Raw genomic sequence first — 23,568 nt, 5'->3', positions numbered from 1 at the left:
TCTCTCCTTTCAGTTGATGCTGAGGACATCAAATGCCAGGGAGTTTTTTTTTTTTTTTTTTTTTTTTTTTTGTTAAGGGTGGGCCTGGCAACTTCCTTCCCCTCTGCCTCTAGAAGGTTTGCTGACATGAAGACCAGATAGCCACAGCTGCTATAAGCTCACAAATACATCATGTCCAGAAGATGCTGTTTGATTTCACTCCTTCCCTGAATGCCCACCTCTGGCACGTAAAATAGTCAAACCTGCTTCCATGTTGGTCCCTGAGCTTTGGGGAGGAGTGCTTTGTAGATCTCCAGTTTATGGCTGAGCACCCTGCAGGCATTTATCCTTGACCAGGCATGAGTTTCGATGCTGTTTTGTCCGGAGTACACACACGCTTCTCTGATGCACTAAGCTATGGCTATAGAGCTATGGCTATAGAGATGTGGCCTTAGAGGAAGCTTTAGCTCTATAGATGCCTAGAGCAGCATTTCTCAACCCGTGGGCCACGACCCCTATAGTGTCAATTTCAGAATTTTGGCTTCTTTAAAAGCACAGAAATATGATAAGTGTGTATTTTTGTTTTAACCTCAAGTACAGGGATGTGGGGGTGCTTCTGGCTGTCTATAGCTGCTGACTTGATTTGCCTCGTGCTCTAGCAGAAGCGTGGTTTTGCCAGCTGCAGAGAGTTTCTGTGATTGTGTGACACTGGGATTTTGGGAACTTGTCAGAGGGTGTATAAATGCCAGAGCTTTGATATCCATGGTTGGTCGTCGTTAGTTTCTCAGAGGAGTTGGTTATAGTTTGTTAGTAGCTACGCTCAAAGAAAAAGCAAAAGGATAGAAGTTAGACTCAGGGATCTCTCTCTCTCTCTCTCTCTCTCTCTCTCTCTCTCTCTCTCTCTCTCTTTCTGCCTCCTCTAGCCTTCTTTCTCTCCTATCTAGTTATAGAGGGTAAAACTAGGGGGCTAAAAGGTGGGAAAAAGAAGAACTCACAAAGTAGCAAAGGCTGGCTACAGATCTCTTTGCAGATCAAATGACCCTTCAATGGGGTCACATATCAGATTATGCTTCATAATAGTTACAAAGTAGCAACAAAAATAATTTTATGGTTGGGAGTCACTACAACATAAGGAACCATATTAAAATGTTGCAGCATACGGAAGTTGTTGAAGATCACTAGTTTAGAGATTAATAATAGTAGGATCTCCCTTGGGGCCATAATTTCTCAAAAACAGCTTCTTGGCCAAATCTGCAGCACCAGGGATTGCAAGTCCTCCCGTGGAGTGGACTTCAGGTCTAATGAGTAGCAGCCAGCTATCTCTCTAACACCCCTCTCTCTACTACAGCATGAGCATATCTTGTCATGATATACATTCACTGTAGTTCACAAAGCTCACAGTTGGGTTATCTATTGATGACTTTTTCTCCCACAAGGCTACATAGACTTTTCTGGTGCTATGACAGCTAGTCCCAAAGGAGGAAGCTTCCTGATACTTACCGATGTGATTCCCTTATGTCCTGTGACCAATGTGTGTGCTGTCTTCAGCAATAGAGTCTTACTTTTAAGTTCTGGTGGTAAACCAAGAACAAAGTCAATGCTTTCAAGTCTTGGGGCTACCACTGATCAACAACTCTAGTGGAGAGATATTCTATATAGTGGGGGAGATATTCTATATAGCGGGGAGATATTCTATATAGTGGAGAGATATTCTATATAGTGGAGAGATATTCTATATAGCGGGGAGATATTCTATATAGCGGGGAGATATTCTATATAGTGGGGAGATATTCTATATAGTGGGGAGATACTCTATATAGTGGGGATATATTCTTTATAGTGGGTAGATATTCTATATAGTGGGGATGTGTTCTTTATAGTGGGGAGGTATTCTATATAGCGGGGAAGTTTTCCATGTAGTTGAGAGGTTTTCTATATGGTGGGGAGATATTTTAGGGTGGGGAGGTATTCTATAATTGGGGAGGTATTCTATATAGTGGGGAGGTATTCTAGGATTGGGGAGATATTCTATATAGTGGGGAGATATTCTATATAGTGGGGAGGTATTCTATATAGTGGGGAGGTATTCTATATAGTGGGGAGGTATTCTATATAGCAGGGAAGTTTTCCATATAGTGGGGATATATTTTAGGGTGGGAAAGTATTGTATAAATGGGGAGGTATTCTAGGATTGGGGAGGTATTCTATATAGTGAGGAGATATTCTATATAGCAGGGAGACATTCTATATAGTGGGGAGATATTCTATATAGCGGGGAGATATTCTACATAGTGGGGGGAGGTATTCTACATAGTGGGGGGAGGTATTCTATATAGCAGGGAAGTTTTCCATATAGTTGGGAGGTTTTCTATATAATGGGGAGATATTTTAGGGTGGGAAAGTATTCTGTAAGTGGGGAGGTATTCTATATAGTGGGGAGGTATTCTATATAGTGGGTAGATATTCTATATAGTGGGGATGTGTTCTTTATAATGGGGAGGTATTCTATATAGTGGGGAAGTTTTCCATATAGTTGGGAGGTTTTCTATATAGTGGGGAGATATTTTAGGATGGGGAGGTATTCTAGGATGGGGGAGGTATTCTATATAGTGGGGAGGTATTCTATTTATACCTGGCAGTAGCCTTTTTATTTGCCAGCTTATGGATTCCAGGAGGAGTGTTTTCACCCCTGTGAGATAATGCCCACTAAACTGTGTTATATGAATACGTAAATGAAAAAAATACCAGGAAGCTTATGCAATAGTAGGTCTCCACACGACTTTTTCAAACACCCTTAATGCTGTTTGCTTTTAAAATAATTTCTACTAATGCTAAAGAATTTTTCAAAGACATGTTTTCAGCAGTTAATGATTGTTTTGCTGAGAAACAATTTCATAAACCACCTCATTTTGCTGTTCTTGTAGTGACCATCTCTCCGGGACTTTTTGTGTTGCCTAAAGCTAAATTGAGTGGAGATGATCGTATCAATTGAGTTCTAAGAACAGAACTTTGGGAAAGAGAAAGGCCTTTCAGGAGGAGATGACAGCCAGAGGCACCCTGGTATTTTCTTTCTCCTGACTGAATTCTATTGAAAACGTAGCTTTGCAAAATGCTTCTGTGTGGGAAGCTTTCCTATGTACACCACAAACTTACTTGTTCTTCCTCTTAGTAATGCTGATATTGCACTTAAACTCCCTGTCTCCAGAATAGAGCCCTTGCCTTATGCTAATCATAGGTTCTTCCTTCATTTGTGTGATAGTTTGGGGGCCTTTTAAAAAATTCTCTAAGCAGGATATTCACATATACTCACTGAGGTCTGTCCATCAAAATTTATGAAGTTTTCACCCTGGGCTACATGTGAACCTTGCTCTGTCTGCAGCGGGAAACTTTTAGAAAGATAAAATGACCTGTCGACTCAAGAAAGCACCAATTTAGAATGTAGATAGCTAGGAATACCCAGTTAAATCCTAGCACTGGACAGACCTGGGCTTAGTGCTGTGACTCTGGGTGCTGTGCTTCCACCACCATCCATGAACACAGTTGAGCCATCTAGACTGTGTCCCCAAAGCACATGCTGCTGACACGAAGCTGACTTAGCTTCTCGCTTATCTCCATCTCCTGGTTGTCACCCTGCCCGGTCTTATGCATCAAAGGCATAACTCTGCTGCAGTGTATTTTGTTCAAGAATGATTGGTTCTCCATTTCTAACCATCTTTGCTTCTTTTGCATGAAAAGTAACTGACCTTGCCCTGGGAATAGAACTATAGAAGGGTGGTTAAAATCATGGTCATGAAACTAATGTAAATATTGGGATTATCTTCTAGTACTCGAACCTCCAATTTGCGGTATATATATATATATATATATAATTTTAAATATATTTAAATTATATACATATTAATATATATAATATACAACACACATATATATATATGATACAACTTAAAAATGCAGTAGTTCAAGTAGAAAATCAAAGGGAAGCCTTAGAATTAAACAGAAGATAGCCTATTAGGCATGAAGATAAAGAAGAGGGTCTATACCAAATATGCAAGAAGTGTGAAAAATTAAAAAAAAAAGAATAGGAAAGGAACACAGAGTAAATGGGGAACACCATGGTGAGAAAAGCCAAATCTTTAAAGTATAGGCATAAATAAGGGAGAAGAATCCCAAGTCAATGGAATAGACTAGATCTTCAACAAGATCATAGAAGGAAACCTTCCCAAATGAAGACCAGATATACTCATACAGATATAAGAAGCACACGGAATGTCAAATAGATAAGAACTGGGAAGAAAATTCCCATGGCATATCATAGCTAAAGCATTAGGCATACAGAAAACGTGTATTGAAAGCAGCAAGAGAAAAAAAAAACCTAACCAAACCAAAGCAAGCAAGCAAACAACAAACGAACAAGCTACACAAGTCACATATGAAGAAAAAGCCATCAGAATAACAGCTATTTCTCAGGGGAAACTCAGAAAGCCTTAAGAGACAGAAGCAATGCATTCCAAGTCCTAAAAGACTGTGACAGCCAATATAGAAAAATGTACCAGGGAGAACTATCTGCCCTGATTGAAGGAGTAGGCAAAGCTTTTCCCAGCATCAACATTCTAATTGTATCTGACAAACCAAACCTAAGAAAAATACAGGAAATATGATTTCTGGCTGAGGAGAGGAGTGAATATAGCAATAGATCCGTGGAAAGAAATATAAAGCCATAATTATTAAAGCAAGGTACAAACGCTCCGAACACAAACACCACCGAAAATCAACAACATGATGACAGCAGCTAACACACATTTTTAAGTATTAATGGCCTCAAGACTCCAATAAAGAAACACAGCCTGACTGAATAGATCAAGAAATAAAATCCATCTGTTGTCTATAAGAAACTTGGCATTAAGTATAAACATCACCTTAGAGTAAAAGGACGGGCAAAAGTATTCCAGTGAACTGTGATCAAGAAGCAGGCGGGCGCCATTATGCTAATCATTTGACAGACTAGACTTCAAACTAATACTAGTCAGAAATGATAAAGAGGAATACTTAATTCTAATTAAGGGCACAGGTAATCAAGAGGATATTTGTTATCCCAAACATGTGCACCAATCTGTGGCATCCAATTTTATTAAAAAAAAAAAAACAATCTACCACTGGAATTGAAGAAGCAGATTAACATCTACTCATTAATAATACATGGTTTCAATGCCTCACTTTCTTCAATAGACAGGTCATCTGAACAAAAATTAACCATCGGAATTAAAGGACTTAACTGTTAGCTACAGAATATTTCACCCAAACCAAAGAATACATATTCTAGCCAGGATTGCATCAAAGACTTTCTAAAATAGGCTATATCCTGGGACACAAAGTAAACCTTCCAATTTTGAAGAGATTGAAATCACTCCTTGTGTGCTACCTGAGAAGAATGCAATGAAACTTATAACTGAGAGCAAACACATCCCTAGTAAAGACACAAACTCACTGAGATGAAACAACTCATTAGTAATGATAAGTTTGTCAAAGATGAGACCAGCAAAGAAATATAGAGCTTTTTGGAATTAAATGAAAATAAAGACACAAAACAAAAGACCCCCTGGGACATACGGAAAGCTGTCATACAAGGGTAAGTTATAGCTCTGAATACATACATTAAAAAAGAAAAATAGCACAAGTAAATGACTTAGTTGTACAATTTAAATGGTGGGAAAACAAGGACAAACCAAATCCAAGCTTACTTCGAGAAAGGATAAAGATCAGAGCAGAAATACACAGCAGGAAAATAAATGAACACATCTAAACACTGTTTTGTTTTTGTCTTTTTTTTTGCCTTTTTTTTTTTTTTTTGCTTTTTGTTTTTAAGTTGACAGACACTTGGTCCAACTGACTCTAGGAAAGAAAAGATGACCAAATTAAGGTAATTGGAAATGAAGAGGCAAACATTACAACAGTCAGCAAAGAAATTCAGAATAATATGAGGAAATATTTTAAAAATCTGTACTCCATTAAGTTGAGAAACTTAAAAGAAATGGGCAAAGTTCTAGGTTCAGCCAAACTATCAATTGAACTAAGCCAACTGACCCAAGAAGTCAAGGCCTCAAAGGATGCATAACAAATGATGTAACTGAAATAGCAGCAACAAAACCTTTCAGCTAAAAAATTTAAAATGTTCAGGGCCAATGGATTCACAGCAAAGTTCTACCATACTTTCAAAGAAAATCTACAGCTAGCCCTTCTTTTTTTTTTTTTTTTTTTTTTTTTGGTTCTTTTTTTCGGAGCTGGGGACCAAACCCAGGGCCTTGCGCTTCCTAGGTAAGTGCTCTACCACTGAGCTAAATCCCCAACCCCTAGCTAGCCCTTCTTAAACTATCCCAAAAGTGGAGATAGAAGGAGCACTCCCAAATGGTTTCTGTGAAGCCAAAAGCACCCCAATACCAAACCAGGTAAAAACACGGTGACAACAAAAGGAAATAACAGGTCAATATGCCTGATGAATGTAGATTCAAATAACGCTTATGAAAATAGTTACAAGCAGAATACAGACACACACCAAAAAGATTATTCCCCATGAGTATGAAATGAAGGAATAGTTCAAAAGATGCCATCAGTAAACCTCATGAACCACATAAATAGACCCAAAGACAAGAATCGCATGATAATTGCAGTAGATTCAGAATAAGCCTTAAACAAAATCCAACATGTCTTTATGATAAAAGTCTTGCAGAATGTAGAGCCAGAGGGGAGCATATTCCAATGTACCTCAGTCTAAACTATAGAGGAGAAAAACACAGCCAACCTCATCTTAAATGGAAAAAAAGCTTGAAGAACTCTCTCTGAAGTCAGAAACCAGACTGGTTGTCCACTATGCCCACTCTGTCTCGGTCCTTTGCTTAGATCATTGGCTGGAGCAATAAAGCAAGAGAAGAAAATCAAAGGGATACAAATGGGGAAAGTAGAAGGCAAACCATCGCTATTGCAAAACAATATGACGTTAACCATAAAGATCCCAAAATTCTACCAGAAATCTTCTAGAAATTATAAGTAATATTAGCAGTATGGCAGGATGCAGACCTACAAACCAACATCAAACATACAGACAAAGGGGTTATGGATGGACTACCAATGGTCTTAAAAGAAAAGGAAATATCTACAAATAATTTCCTAATCAAGGAAATAAAGGACATCTGCAATTAGAAATTTAAACTTCTGAAGAAAGCAATAAGAGAGACACTAGAAAATGGAAAGACACCATGTTTATATTGCAAATTATTAAAATTGAGTAGGACTGGTAGAATTAAAATTGAGGAAATGACCATTTTCTCCAAAGCTATTTGAAGATTCAATACAACCCTAATCAAAATCTCCCTCTCACTATTTAGAGAAATAAGATAGTGTAGTAAAATTTATAGGAAACTGCAAAAGGCAACAGATAGACAAAAACCATTCTGAGTAAAAGGAACTCTAGAGGGATTACAATCCCAGATCATACAGTATACCACAGAGACACATTGATAAAAGCAATGCTATACTGACACAAACAGGCATGCACAGCAACAGACAAAACCGAAGACATAAACATAAGTAAATCTAATTTCAGCCACTTAAAATTTGACAAAGATGCCAAAAACATATATCGAAGAAAAGACAGCATCTTCCAGAAATAGTCCTGTGGAAACAGGATGCCCCATACTCAAGGATGAGACTAGACTTGTATCTATCACCTTGCACAATCAAAGACCTAAACATGAAATCTGAAATAATAAAACTGTCAGAAGAAAGGACAGGCGGTGCCCTCTATGATGCAGGCGTAGGAAAGGACCTCCTGCATACAACCCCGTTTGCTCAAGAACTAAGATCAATAGCTGACTTAGGAGACTCAAGAATCTTCTGCCCCGGAAAGAAAGAACGATGGTAGCCCAGAGAGTAGGAAAGAATCTTTGCCAATTATACATCTGACAAAAGACTGATTCCAAAATAAAGAACTCAAAAAACAAAGAGTCAAAAAACCAAATGATCCATCCAAACACTGGACCTGGAGCATGAGTTCTCAGAAAAAGAAAACTGCCTAAGAAACACCACAAAAGATAAATCTTCACCATCTTTGGCAGTTAGGGAAATGTAAATCAATACACAGTTGAGTTTTCATCTGACTTAAGTCAAAAAGGCAAACTACACCCAAACAATTCACACAAAATGCTGCCTGGGAGAAGCTTTGCTTTTAGTCATGGTAACTAGAACATGGAAACCATCTAAATGTCCTTCAACTGACAAATGGATAATAAAACTGGACAAATACACTGTGGAGTGACAATCATCTGTAAGGAAAAATGAAATTTGCAGGTAAATGGATGGAACTAGAAAAAATTGTTTTGAGGCAGGTAACTCAGAACCAGAAACACAAATGCCAACTGTTTTCTTTTATCCGTAGTTCCTAGCTTCAAATTTTTAGGAGTGGAGACCGAGTCTGAGTAATTGCCAGAAACCAGCAAAGTAAAATGGAATCTTTACCAGGATAGAGGGATTGGGGAGCAGTTAACAAGTAGGGTCCTACTGATCAGAGGACTGGGAAGTGGGCGGGGAGTTCTTCAAGGAGGGAGATGGATGCAAATAGAGAAAAGGGGGAGCAGGGTAAAAGGGACTAGCAGGATTCAAGTGATTTGATGGGGTGATGGAAAAAGAGTGACACCTTATTGGAGAGTGAATGAGGTAAATACAGAAGAAAGGAAATGTAATGGATAAAAATAAGTGTGTCTGGTTAAGCCACAAGGAATCATACTATGAACTACTTACTTTCAAAGACTAATAAATTTAATAATTTTTAATAATATGCACATATGTTTATTTAATGAACTTTTTGTCTCAATTGACATTGCTATGACCAAGAGCCAGAGACCACTTAAGATAAATCCCAATACCAGGCATGGGTAGCATTCTTTTGTGTTGCTGCCAAGGGCTCTCCCAGAGATTCCCGAAACATAAAGCCTATTGCAGGTGCTTTGGTTGTCCCTTAGAGGTGGAAGGTAAATTTCAATCGTTGACAATACCATGTATTTCAGAAACAGGGCCCAGAGAGCCTGAGCTAGAACTAAGTTGAATGTTTCCCCCTGAGGTCTAGCTTTCATGGTACCCAAAGATACCATTCAGGCTTCCACAAGAGGAAGCAACAAGCGATCCTAACCAGCTATGACGCTGATGAACCACATCAATACCCAGCATGGAGGTGATGATGCTAGGGGTGCACTAGTGGCTCACACACCTTGGCGCCAACCAACAGCTCTCTAATTGGGCTTAAGGCCTACTCGATAGAAGGGAAACTCACGCCTGTTCCTGGTAACCTATACAACTATGAGTGCTAGTGAGGTCATGAATATCGAAGGACAGCCACCTATAAGTGCTACTTTACTAAACCAGTATAATTCCTAACAGTAGTCTAAATATTTGTCCTTATACCCACAGATCAGTGTAGTTTCAACTCCACATCAAGGAAACTTCCATTTGCAACATTATGGGAGACCATTACAGAAAGCCACAGGCAAACAAAATGCAGGTGTGGGGCCAAGTCCCAAGAATACATGTACAGAACACTATTGCACTCAGGGCTTAGGGAACATTGAGAGCACAGGATAGGAAATGTTCATGAGCCAGAGAATCAGGGGGTTTGCTGTGAGACTGTGTTTCCCAGCAGTGTCAGAAGCAACACTCATAAAATCTCACTGGCATGACTCCCCCAACTTGGTCTAAACAAATACTGAAGCCTCAACCCTACACAAAGAACTACAGGCAGCTAAGGGATACGGAGAGTGCGAGAAATAGCCTTCTCCAGGGAAGAGCACACCGATTGGTTATCTAAAACCCAATAGTTACCCCTAAGCACACATATGAGTAACATGCCAACTGCGTAGGTTGTATTTAAGAATGTATATGCATTCTCATGTATATGCACGCAATAACAGTGATAAAAATGTCATACATTTGAAAGAGAGCAAGGAGGGTAGATGGGAGTCTCTGGATTTAGGGAAGGGTAGAAAGAAATGTTGTAACTACATTATAATCTCCAAACTTTTAAACATTTGAAAACAAAAGCATATTGGACTAATTATGCCTAGTGCACTGTGGAAAGCTTGCCAATTTATTTTCTATTTCCTCAAAACCTCCCAGCCCCTCACCCTTCAGTGAACACATTGTATTCTCTTCAGTTGCTCTGAGATTTGATGTTGCCGGGTATGTCCGGACTTTTCCTCTTCAAGGGACTCTGTACCCCCATTGGGCTTGGTTGGAGAGATCAGCGAGAGGCAACCCTCCTGCTCTACTGCCTGTCTATTTTATTTCCTAGTAAAGTTCATGATGGCTGGTAAACATTTCTGTGCCTTTATTTTCATCTGAAAGCAAAACCCAAAGTAGTTTAGCTTACCTTCAGCAAGGGCAGAATGCTCGCCAGAGCACAGTCTTGTGGGAATGTGGCCATTTTGTGTTGGTCGACTTAACCGATACTGACTACCATCCCTACTCCCAACACTTCAGAATTTGTCTGTTGTTCCTACCTTGTAAGTATAGGTCAGCCTCTTGAAAGAGACACTCACACACACACACACACACACACACACACACACACACACACACACACACACACACACGAGCTGTCTTCCCACATACCAAAATCTAATTATCAGAGATCTCATATATTCTACCTAAAGGAAGGAGTTAGTTTTCGAACTACCACATAATGTGTGTAAGGCAACTCTCTAGCAGTATGGACATTTCATAGTTATGCAAAAAATTATATAATTCTCTGTTCACCTCAGTCCTGTCCCCATCCTCCTCCTTGTCTCCATCCAATTTTAAATTTCATTCCTGGGTTTTCTGGGTCTCTAAGAAGGGACTGTTGTGGGGGTAGAGATCTGCTAAGGACGTTCTTTAACAAAGAGATGCCTTGTTCTTTCAGTTCCACTGAGGAACAGATTTTGTCCTTCTCTTACAGCCCTCTGTACCCTCAATTTCCAACGAGGCAGGAAGGGAGGCAGAGGACTAATCTTCTGAGAGAGTAGAAGTAATTGATGACCTGCAGACACAATGGCCATGTCCCATGCTCTGACAAAGGAGTTGCTTTTCTCTGATTCACGATTCATTTTCATTAAATTGTACAAAGGCATAAAAATAAGCCGGACTAAGCAGTCCGTGCAGCCTTTAGCAGATCACCTTTTCTAAAGAATCGGGGGAAAAAATTACACAAAATCTTGCCAGAAAATCCAGGCAGTGTGGTCATCATAGCGCTGTGATAGATATGCAAATGAAGTATGAAAATGTTCAAGTCCTTAGAGAAACTTTTTTTCCTAAAAACAACTTGAACAGTGCAGCTATGTATCCTGGTGAGGCTAAAATTGGCAAAGGCAGAGCTGAATGCCAAATGATAATTTCTGCTAAATAATTCAGGCCATATGAACTTTGATATTTCCCTTACTTTAATGAGTATAATGTGGGCAATTACCAGCTACTCTCCTCACACAGCCAGACAATGTGCTTTTTCCTAATTGTGGGTGCCATTTTTCTTCGGGTAACTCATATCTGCAAAGATTCTTATAGACCTCAGGGTCCTGCACATGTAGCCACTACAAGCATTACTGAGCTGGTGGTAATGATAACCAAGAAACTTAGCATGTCTATAAGCCGTGCAGCCATAGACAAATCTCGTGGGAATGATAATCTCATGAAGGACTTGAGTTCCTTTGTGACACTCTCTTTTCTCTTTTTCCCCACGCAGGGAAGCGATGCTGACATGGTGGATAAGAATAAATGCTGTACACTCTGTAACATGTCCTTTACCTCAGCCGTGGTGGCCGACTCACATTACCAAGGCAAAATCCACGCCAAAAGGTTAAAACTGTTGCTAGGAGAGAAACCTCCATTGAAAACCACAGGTATGTGTTTGGGGGAGGGGAATGGTCCAGGCCTGCAGGGAGAGCCACACACCCTCTTTTCAGAAGCTGCAAGCTTTTTGGGTCACATGACAGGTGCCATCCAAAACCCACAGGAAGGGATGGGGAGCCTGGGCACACATGGCCATTGGGGTAGGATTTCATTGGCTTGTACAGTGTCTTTCATCCTCCAGGATGCCTGTCCCATTGATTGTGTGTCATATGAGATACACATCTGTGGCGCTCTTCCCGGGTTCAGCCTGCATTCTACATGGGTATGGAAGAGTACATTGCATAGAAGTTAGGGTCGAGCCAGTGTCTATGGAAAGCAATTACCATTCTTTACGTCTGCACGTTGGGCACACCAGGGCACAGTGACCTCATACGTTCTTAGTTTGGTGGAGAAGAAGCACAAGTAAACCATAGTCTTCGCAGTCACTTTAGTTCGGAGACAAGTGTGTATGACATTCCCGCCATTGTTGCTGGGGAAGCTGTGACTCAAACCTATTTATTTTCATCAGTAACTTCAATATTGATTGCCGATTACCTGATCTTCTAAATGCTTAACTAAACAATGTCTTTGGAGGTTTACCAAATGATGAAACCAAGATTTATTTTTATATATATAATTTAGCAATGCTGAAACTGTTCGGACAAGATTTATATTGTGATGAAGACGTTACTGTGCTGGGTTATAATCCCAAGAAGTTAGGGGATATTTTTCATTATGTCTCCTCTTACAGTGCAATTAAAATTTAGTAGTGCATTTTATCTTGCTGTCTAATGAATCGTGCATAAATCGTGGGCGTAATTATTTTTAAATGGTATTTTGGAAACGAGAGAGTGTCTGAAACAACGCTTGGGTTTTGACTTCAGTGGCGCACTTCTTCAGCTAATTGCTTAACAAATAGTAAGGAGCCTTTTCGCTCCTTTTCTCAGCTGGGTTTGAGTACAGCGTATCGTTCTCTTGGAGGTGGATGTGACATTCAGGTGTAGAATGGTTTCGTCTGGAAACAAGTGCAGCTTATTTTAGAGCCTCTGCCTGATGTGGCATGAAACAAGGGACGCTCTGTTGAGACGCTTGTTCTCAGAAAGGCTGAGGCACTAACCTTGTGACCTACGCATCGTCAGATCTCTTAAAATAGACACCTCAAAGCAGGAGTCGCTGGAAAGTTTCTATCTTTTCTTTCTGTGAATGAGTAACTAGCTCGTCTGTTCTCTTTGCCTAAGCAGAAGAGTGCTCTTACATTTCGTTTTGGAGGTAGTACATGGGGGAGGTAGTACTGGGAGGAGAGAGGCTGCATCACATTGGTTAGCAAATGGCAAAAATGATTATTTATGTCTCAAAAACAATCACATGCCCAAAATAGCTCTTTATGATTTTGTATCCATCTTCAGGAATTCAAATAATCCCAGAACTAGGGCATAGGACTCAAGGATAACTTATTAACTCTCAATACATTGCAAAGACAGGAGGAGCTGGCAAAATGGCACAGAGGCTAAACTCAGGAGCAAAACTGAGTTTGACTCCTGGACCTCTATGGTGAAAGGGAAGAATTTAAACTGTGTCCTCTATGTAAGCACTGTGGCAAGCATGCCCCCTCCCATAAACAAATATAATAAAACATTGGAAGAACACACACACACACACACACACACACACACGACATACACATACACGTATCCCAAAGACAAAATTCAGGTCATATGAAATGTTCCCTTACTCAGTGACTGGGTTCATGCTGTTCATGGCACTAACTTAGCTCTTGAGGTTACAGAGATCAAGGAACCTGTTAGGCAAGACCAGGATGGGAAAGGACATCTTACAAGATCAGCTTGAAGCCTCTTCCACTGGGGAGCAGAGAAAGCTAATTGTCATAACCTAGACTCTTTCTTGTCCATTTCTCTTGCTTAGCATTACCCTCTTCCCTACCTTCTTTGAGCAGACAGGATCTTGGAAGGTGCGAACCACAGACCAAAATGAGTTCAGAGACGCTCAACTGATCCTCAGGCTTGGGATTCTGCCAGCCACTGAGCACAAAAATATGCAGACGTAGGCAGTGGAAGGTGTGACCCAAGCTAAAGGTGGGAACATGGATGGAACAAAGGGCAGCAACTTAGTGTGGCTGCAGAAAACGTGAGTGGTCAAGGAATGTGCCCACAGCCATTGGCAGCAGGACTTTGGGGAGACCTGAGATTTGGCGAGAATCGGTAGAGATGCCTTTTAAGAGGATCCCAGGTGAGTATCAGTTAAGGAGCAGGAATCAGGTTAGAGAATCAGCACAGGTCAGAGAACAGGACCCTGGCCCCAGGCTTCAGACATTGGGTCTAAAACACAAACCCAGTTATTGTAAGGGCAAGGACTTTGAAGCTGGAGAAGACCCAAGCCATGGCACTGGAGTTGCTGCGGGTTCCTTGCCAGCCATAACACTGCCTTCCTTTGCCGGCCCACAGTCTTTCCTAACAGCGCTTTAGAGAGAGCCCAGTCCCGAGGTTTCCCTGTGCATGGGTACACAGACAGGGTTGGTATCACCTAATCGGCTTAGCTGGCTTGAAATCCTATCTGTAACGAAAACAAAGCCAAAAGGAAAACCAGACATGTAAAACCCAGCATCACTTGACATGAAATGGCAGCCTAAGTCATCCTTCCATTTGGACAGGATCCGCACCCAACTTCTTTGGTCCTATGACCACGTGATGGTCCAACGTCGTGTACTTTTGTCTTCACAGCTATAACCAGACCAGAGATTCTAAGACAAAAACCAAGAAGACATAGAACTGGTTTGTGTTCCAGAGGGTAGGCTCTGCAACTTAGAGGCCCTAGTAAAGATGTCAGAAACTTGATGCCAGAGAGAAGCAATACCTTGCTCAGGTACCCCTGCTGTGCAGCCTGCCATGTTGTGAACCACGGCCTCTCAGACTCTGGTGATTTCTGGGGTCGGTGGGGGGCATAATTGGAGTAGAGCTCATTGCTTCTCTGTACTATTTTATTCAATGAAGAACAGTCAGGACCAGTGAATCACTGTCTCCTTGACTTGCATCTGTACTCAGACCAGACATCAGTTGAGCGCTCCGCAGGACACAACGCCCTTGGAATTGCCTTCTTCAGATGAGAGCATCTTTACTAGGGTCTCTAAGTTGCAGAGCCTACCCTCTGGACACAAACCAGTTCTACGTCTTCTTGGTTTTTGTCTTAGAATCTCTGATCTGGTTATAGCTGTGGAGGCAAAAGTACATGACGTTGGACCATCACGTGGTCATAGGACCAAAGAAGTTGGGGTGCGGATCCTGTCCAAATGGAAGGATGACTTAGGCTGCCATTTCATGTCATTTGCAGGGAGACCAGAGAAACTGGACTGAGCGAAGAGAGGCCAGAAAGCAGAAGGCGGCTGTGTCCGTTAGCTATCGCTATAGCAATAGGACAAAGATAGTTTAATTTACTACTGACTCCTCAAAATGCATACAGGCAATTTTTTAATAAAAAACAATGATGGTTATTTCAAAAGTAAAAAAAAAGAAATATAGTGATATTTGAACCTTTCCACGGCTCCCCCTCATCTCATAAAAAAGAGAATCTCGGGGGAAATGCAAGATTGAATGAACAGGTAATTCCCAAATCACAATCTACCCTTCAGGGCCCAGGGCCCCTTTTCTCCAACCTTATTCTTGCTGCTTGCTTCTTTCTGCTCCAGAGGCACTACCAGGCAAGATTGAGAGGTTCACTGATTTGATTGATGGGTTGTGGCAGAGCCCTGGGAGGCTGGGACAGTGGAGGAGAGAGGATATGTTCACAGTGTAACCAGCATCCTGAGATTTGTCTTAGAGCAGCGTCCCAAAGGACCGAGATGATTGTGAGTGGCTGTTATTGAATCCTAAATCCAGGGTGAATTCGATATCTTGCAACTGGAGAGCAGTGTCTGCGGTTTGCAATGTTTGCAGGGACTGGGATTAGGGCTCCTGTGTTTGGGATCCCAGATTTGGAGTTTTATTCATGACTTGAGATTCACATTGCTTTTAGGCCTCTACTAGGGAGGTAAGAACTCACCAGAAGCGCCCTTCTCAGGGCATAGAGAGTCAAAGATCCTTGAAATATCCATGCCTAATAACCTGAAACTTTCTCACTAGTTTCTACCAGTTCTCATGAGCACCAGGAGCATGGGCTTCTGGCGGAAGTGAGGGTCCAAACTATAAGAAAACGATGCTATGAATATTCTCCTCTTGGAGGATGACTAGAGGAGTCGAGTTTGTTTAGTAGGTAAAAATCTATCCCTCTTGGGAAAGTCTTTTAAAAGCTTTCATAGGAAAGTGCTATAATTGTGGAGCATGTGTTTTGTGTGCATATGTGTGTTTGTTCATGTGCCCGAGAGCAACAGATATAACCAGGGAGTGGGCAGAAAATGAGTTAGGTGGGAGCTCAAGACAGGGAAGAGTCTGTTGATACCCAGAGATGTTCACAGGCAGAATGTGCATGTGGGAGCTGTTGATGCAGCCTGGTGCTGAGTCTTGGGGCCTTTCCAGTTGGAGCTCCATAAGCAGTTGGTGCTTAACTTAGATGACTTTTCAGAGCCCTCTAAATCAGTTATTTCCCACCCGCTGCCACAGGCATGTAGACCCACCGACAGGATGGCTGGAGAGAACACTGACTTGGGATCCAAGGGATGGAGAGCTCGGGCACTGTGCAACCAGAGTCCGTTTTATACTTTCTGGTCGGAACACGTTCCTCCCAGGCTTCAGCCTTCTTGTCTGTTGTTTTGTTCTACTGCTGTGCATATATTTGCATATATCTCCCCGTTCTTTCGAGGGAAGAGGTTGGTTCCCTTCCACATTGAGAGTCTCGGATTTGTTCTTCTGCTGCCTTGCTTAGAACACAGAAGCTACTGCTTCGAGTCTCTTAGGACAAGACTTTCTGAGCTGTGTCTTTGTGGGCTGAGGCAGAGTCTAGCACTTTGGAGCTGCTGGGAAGGGGGAGGCACTTCTGGCAGTAATGAAAAGAGGGACTGGGGACTAAAGGTTGGGGAGAGCCAGGAAGGCAAAAGTGCAATCATGGTCTGGGAGGTAAGTAAGCCTTTCAGGAGGCAAGAGATACAGTCAACAAACAGGGGCTAAAGTCCTAGCCTACCAAGTGGAAGCAATGGGGAGTAGTTTTAAAGATAGAAACTCAGGATAAAATAAGAAATCAGATACCAGGATTAGGACTCCAAAGAGGGTCTGTGTCTCAGGAATATAGGATTTCTGTTATCAGAGAGTAAGAGCAGCGACTAAACAGATGGAAACTTGATACCCAAGCCCAGAGGCCTCAGAAGAGCCATTCCCCACCCCTGCCCGCACGACAGGGTAAATACTAAGCAGGCTGGAGACCTCCTTCAGGCTCTAGGCTGTATGATGGCTTCCTCCTGGCTTCCTGTAGAGACAGTCTTCAAGGCTGCTACACTGATCCTATAGCTGTGTAATACGATGCCCAAGTGGCAAGATAGATGGTATCAGGTCTGACATTGTTGGCTCCCCAGGAGCATGATGGAGGGTAAAATAATATTATCTCAAGATATTGCTCAGGACCTGCATAGACAGCTTAGGTGGCAGGGAGTCAGTTTCAAGTGGAATTACGGCGGCTAGTTCATCAACTTTGAAGCGAGGAGTTTGTTTTGGAGTATCCAGGTGGGGCCAGTAGAATCCGAAATGTATTCCAAGGGGAAAGGGAAAGGCAAGGGGGTCCGGCAGAGTGATCCAGGGCTTGGGGAGGGTCCAGCTATCTTTGGGTGCTGGTGGTGCTGGGGGAAGGCAAGAGTTCTTTCCTGGAACTGCCTGAAGAGTATACTTCTGACAATGCAGCTTTTAGTCAGTGAAGTCTGTTTCACATTCCTGATCTGAGGAACGGTAAATTACTAAAGTGTGTTATGTTGAAACCACTAAGTATGTGATAATTTGTCACAGGTACAACGGGACTAATTTTCCCAAGAAAAAGCTGACTTGTCACCCACATGTACAATTCACATGTCGTCTGGGGACCCACAGATACAACCTAAGGGCCATGGCTGTGGGCAGGGCATGGTGGCAAACCTGGAGGTCTGTCTTCATGTGAGGTCTATACTTCAGGTAGAGTTACTCCTCCACTGCCAGGCACAGCCATTGATGGCTGCTTCTCAGATAGTGTATGTGCTGTTCTCCCAATATCGAAAGCTTGCCATATGTCCTCTGTGTTTCCACCATTCTTTCTTTGTGCATTCTCAAATGTAAGGCACAGCTTCTGAATCCCCACTCCCAAATGTGCCCTGGTCCATCTCTGAGATGCCCTTCACTCGTCCTGTGTGTACCTGAGCACCCTGCTAAATCCTCAATAGGACTCCCCTAGTCTGTGGGAATCCTACCTGCTTTTGGAAATCTCAGAGAATACGTTGTGGGCTTTTGCATAAGCCATGCGTAAATCCCAGTAATTATTAGTGAAGGACTTAGCGTTACTCTACCTCCTTTTCCTTGTGATGATGACAATATGAGCTGATAACATAATCAGAGAACATGTCAGCCACATTATTAGAGCCCCATCAATGGCTCTGTCCATCCCAGAAATGTAGCTATTTTTACTTACTCCGTTCTGGACTTTTCTCTGGGACATATCATTTGCACACGAGCTGTTCTATTGTTCGTTGTCCAAGGCGAATGCACTGGGCTCATTTGTTCTTGCCAGCTGTTCTCGAAACTCACATCATAAAGGAGTCATATCTCCATACTTATCCGTACTTCTGGCGCATTCCCAGACGCCAGATTGACTGCAGTGATTTCCAGGATAGCGAATGATAGAAAAATAGAACTTGCTGTTTAGTTCCTACATGATGACACCTCTGAGTGCAAAAGTGCGGGCTGATGTGCAGAGTCAGAGAAACCTGGCAGAGAAGATGAGTTAAAATAGCTGAGCATTGTGTGGAGATACGGCTCAGAGATAGTGTTCTCTCTCTATATGGTGTCAATATAGTGTCATATATGCACACACACACACACACACACACACACACACACACACATATATATATATATATATATCTTACCCTAGATGTTAAGTTGATTGTGAGTAGGTATAACATAGGGGTCATTTTACGGCCAGACTACAAACATGAGGACGAGATATAAGCCTTCAGTGATGCTCTGGAGTTGACTGTTGCTCTCCCCGGAGAGCCTCATCTAGCCCACTGATGTCCTGTCCCTTCGGGGTTCTGTTTTATGCGGAAGCGTTTGTGAATGCATCTATCACTCCCAGAAAAGGAAAATCTTGAGCTCAGTGTTTTGTAAAATTCCCAAATACCATTAGCCTGGCAGCAGGGACGCTAAAGCTGGCAATAACCTTTCTTTCATTTTCCAACGTTTCTGTGGTGCCATAGCTGCCTTAACTGGAAAGTCCCTGCAGTCCAGTCCTGAGACCTGCTTAGCACGGACCCTGGTGTTACCTCCTCGGTCTTGCTGCCGAGCTTGCCATAGAGTTTGTGGAGCACAGAGCAAACATCTGTTGGATGTGTAAAGTTGGGAGCCAACATTAGAATAGTGATAGCTGTTGAAATATTTATGGCTCCATTTTCCAGTGAATAGACTTGGTTAAACTTCAAAGACAGTGGTGGACCCGCTTGCTCACTTTCTTGACTTTACAAAAAGCTTTTTCTGAGAAAGAGATGGCATAGATTGGGATCTAAGACACAAACCCAGCTTCTGGAAGCAGACCCTCCTTTAAATTCTGGGATACCTGTACAAGTTTGCGTGCATCTAGCCTTCAAATGCATTGCAGAAGGAGTACAAGAAGACAGACGATGCATACAGAAAAACCCAGTGTAGTGCCCATCATGAGCACAGAGTGAAAAGGTTGTCCTGTATGAATACATGTGTGTATCAGCATACATGGCAACCTTTACCCGTGTTCACTGAAATGCCCAGGCTTCCCAGAGCACCTTGTAGTTATTCCCACACATGTAGAGAACCATTAGAGATCTGAGTCACCCCCATGGAAAAGCTCCACAGCAAGGCTGAAGGAGGCAAGACTCTAGCCCGCTGGTGTCAGCCATTGCACAATTAGCAATGTCTTTGTTTAGCTTTCTATTAAGGGTGAAGCCCTTTGACTATGAGTTTTTCCCATTGACCGCCATTTATAATTGTCCCAAGGGTTGTGTCAAGGAATGTTTAGCATCCCTAAAGCAAGCAGGTGGAGGTGACTTCATGGCAAAATCACATGCATTATTTCAGGTTCTTTCAAGCCTTAGTTAGGACACTGCTGGACATACATTCAGTTGTATGCATTAAGTAATATATCCTAAACAAATACACAAGATTATGCGCTGATCCACTGATCAGAATGTGAGCTCATGAGCTTCCTTTAGTAGCACTAGCTTGCCACTCACTGTTCCTGGCCACGATTTAAAAACCCCATTATGAATAATGAGAACTGACTATGTGTACATCTAGCAAAAAATTACCCTATATTCATTTCTAAATGTTAGGCTTCAAAAAGTCTGCTCATTACTCTGCAATGAAATAAAAACTAACATTAAAAAAAATCCTAAATATGGTTAAACCATGTGGAGCTGGGGAGCTTGACTCTCACTTAATAACAGAACCAGTAACCAGAGCTGGTAATTGCAAAGCCATTATACGAGAAGCATTGGATTCGCTGTTTCATTTAATCTTTGTGCTTTGTCAGACATAAAGCACAGTAATGTATCATTATTAGGAGCCTCTTGCTGAAGAAGAAGCAGAGACCTGCAAGTGAGTAACTTGCACTGTGTGCAGTCAGAACTGAAAAGCCAAAGGCTGGAGGGTCGCTGGGTCCAGGACTTAGCTCTGCTCCCCAGCAGTAAGTAACGCGTCATGAAAGGATCGGCTGATTTTGGCTCGCTTCTAGCAGTTCAAACCCTAGGGCTCCTACCAGGGAGTCAGTAGCACCACAGCCACAGGACAGGTATTTGTACTTTTGCTCATTTTTTACTTCGAGGGGCGGTGAGCAGGATGGGAATGAGAACAAATCAGTCATGGTTTCTACCACCCAGCTTCTATGTATAAGTGTGTTGACTGGCTACTTCTCTTTGCCTTTATCCCCTGGGGAAGAGGAGACAGGGCTTCAGGAATCTTCCACGAATTTCCACTGCCAGACACAGACTTGCTTATTTGAGTTCTGAGTAGAATGACTAAAGATCAGGGTATTCTAGGTCTGTTTGGAAGTTACATAAATTCCAAATGTTGAATAATGTATGCACCCCAGGCTCCATCCACACCTCCTATTTGCATGTGAGATTTTATAGACCATTGCTGTTCTACCCTCTGATTCTGGTTCCTTAGGTTGCTTGGCATAATCTGCCTTGATACCTGTTTTCCTAGCTGCGTGCAAATACAAGACATAGCTTTGTAGAATTGCAAATCATCTCATTTTCTCTTTCTGGGACCTGAAGCTTAGAGGAGTGGAATCAGCTGTCCAGGACGTGCAGGTGGTTGGTAGCGGGAACACTTCTCTTCTCTTGTAGTTATCCCTTCAGGGTATCTTATGGAAGGAGGAATAACACCGGCCAGTTCCTGGACCATTCTCTGGTCACTAGGGCTTAAATGTGTTGGCACTGTGAATGACAAGAGTTGATGTCTTTTGGCTAAGACTTTTGTCCTCTGGACCACCGTAGGCTCGGAACAATGACTTGATCAAGTTTTCTGGCTTCTTGCATTTTTAACTAAAGATACAAGATTAACGAATTAAGGGTTTTAATACTCCAACTACTGTCCCTTTCCCCTTTCCCAGGCCAAACGTGGAAATGTAAGCATCTCATATACAAATAATTCCTCTTTTGAAAATTACTTACTTTGCCCCTGGTTGACAGTGGAAATGACTTGTCAAGAAGCCAACGCATAAAGTTTTGTTAGTATGAGAAAGCACAGCCGTCCATCCATTTTAGCACTTATGTTAACAGTTACTGTGAGCGTGTGTTCAATAAAAGCTTGCTCTCAAAGGTTGATCCAGTGGTGTCGGCAGGAAGCAATATCAGGAGCTTGTGGACCCTAGCCTGTGGTCATCTAAGGCAAGTGACACAACTACCAACCCTGATGTCATCACTGTTATAGTTATAACATAGTTATAAACAGAGAGTTGATAAAAGCTTTGCCTGCCTTCCCCCCCAGCAATCAAATTCCCCAAAGGCAATAGACTTTAATTCCCTGTCCTTTGAAGACTCACTAAACAGTGAGGACCTTGCTCTAGGTGAGAGTACCCTGTGAGTGTTGACCACCATGCAACTCCTGTCTTATGTGATACCCATAATGCTTTTAACTGCCATCAACTCAACATTTCTGCTTTTGGCGATTAAGAGAGCTTTAAGACCACAGAGGACTTAGGCAGCCTTCGGGATGTAGCCGAATGAGTCCTTTCACCATGTCTACGAAGGAGTTCAGCGGCAGAGCAAAATGATCAATTTGCTGTGCTTACTATCCTGGAGCTGTCAGCAGGAGACGTACGTGGTCGGGCTTAGGATGTGCACACAGAATGAGCACATTGCTATTCAGACAAAGCTGGCAGCGATGACTGTGATTCAACTAGACCATGTCTAGTCTGCGAGCCTGGGAAGACGCCTATCAAGTAGGCATTACACCTGAAATAATGAATAGTGAACATTCCACACATCCTCATTCCTTGAAGTAGCCACAGATCTCGAACGCCAGCCTTAGAGCACCGTGTTTCCTCTTGGTTTTACAAGTAGACCTTAACAGGTGCTGTGTTGGAAGAGGCAAGCATCTGATTGTTTTATATTTAGGGAATTTAGATATTAAAAAACATTGGTTTTTATCTATGTACCTTCATATAAATATGTTATATATATTCTAGTCTTTTATACATTTAATACTTTTTAATATTTGGAATATTTAGATTTAAATTTTCTGTGACCACGAAGCTTGCTTTAAAGGCCCAGCTCCCATCAATGCCTATAGTTCCCCCTCTCTTTAGGGACACAGAAAAGGGCTGTGATATACTCATTGGTATCTCTGGTTCTAAGCTTGGGCCACATTGTGATGATTCCAACTGTGATTATGCCAGGATGCTGTTGGGTACTTGACCTCCACAGGCTGTCCACTAGGTCCAGGATTTCCTTTGAACTGGGTCTCTCTCACTTTTCTTCCTCAGCAGGCTTTGCACTGAGGGTGTTAGCATCTCCCTACTAAACTCTGGAAGACAAGACCAAGGTTTCTCTCAGTCTACACTTCCGAAGAGCCCCCATACCTGTTCTGAACTGCTCCCAGACTGCCCAGAACTCTGTTGACATTTAGGACCTCGCCTTTCCTCTCTTGTTCCTATGAAGTCAATGCCTGTCCTGACAGCAGGTGTACTCATTTTTCGGATTCCTTCCCCTCCCATACTACCGATCATAAATACAATTCACCACATCTCAAGGTAGGAAAGCCAGACCTCTGGGTTTGGCTTAGAATACAATAGAAAACATGTTAATTTTTATAAAGTGAGTCAATGGGGAGTTGGCTCAGGAAAACAGAAGCTTAACAATTCCTTTTCTTTTCTTTTCTTTTTTTTTTTTTTTCTTTTCCTTAACTCGGATAGCCTTCAAAGAAACTGCTTCTCTGGTGGATTTCCCACTAAGTGATTTCCACTTGTCTGTTGAGTGCAAGGGAATTGAGGGCCTTAAATTTACCTAAGAGTATTTTGTTGTATTATGAG

General features: G+C 42.1%; 1 protein-coding gene across 2 annotated transcripts in view; it reads left to right on the top strand.

Moving 5' to 3' along the window:
• Positions 1-23,568, top strand: part of Zmat4 (zinc finger, matrin type 4) — a 391,831-nt gene that overhangs the window by 218,179 nt on the left and 150,084 nt on the right. For both annotated transcript variants that reach the window (XM_039094822.2, NM_001134747.1), the window contains one exon: positions 11,738-11,894. In XM_039094822.2, the coding sequence (XP_038950750.1) occupies positions 11,738-11,894 (157 nt within the window). The remainder of the gene's footprint in view (positions 1-11,737; positions 11,895-23,568) is intronic.

This window comes from Rattus norvegicus, chromosome 16, assembly GCF_036323735.1.
Source record: "Rattus norvegicus strain BN/NHsdMcwi chromosome 16, GRCr8, whole genome shotgun sequence".
NCBI classification, from domain to species: domain Eukaryota; kingdom Metazoa; phylum Chordata; class Mammalia; order Rodentia; family Muridae; genus Rattus; species Rattus norvegicus.
The sequence above is the reverse complement of the archived record's forward strand: the minus strand, read 5'-3'. Positions and strand labels throughout refer to the sequence as shown.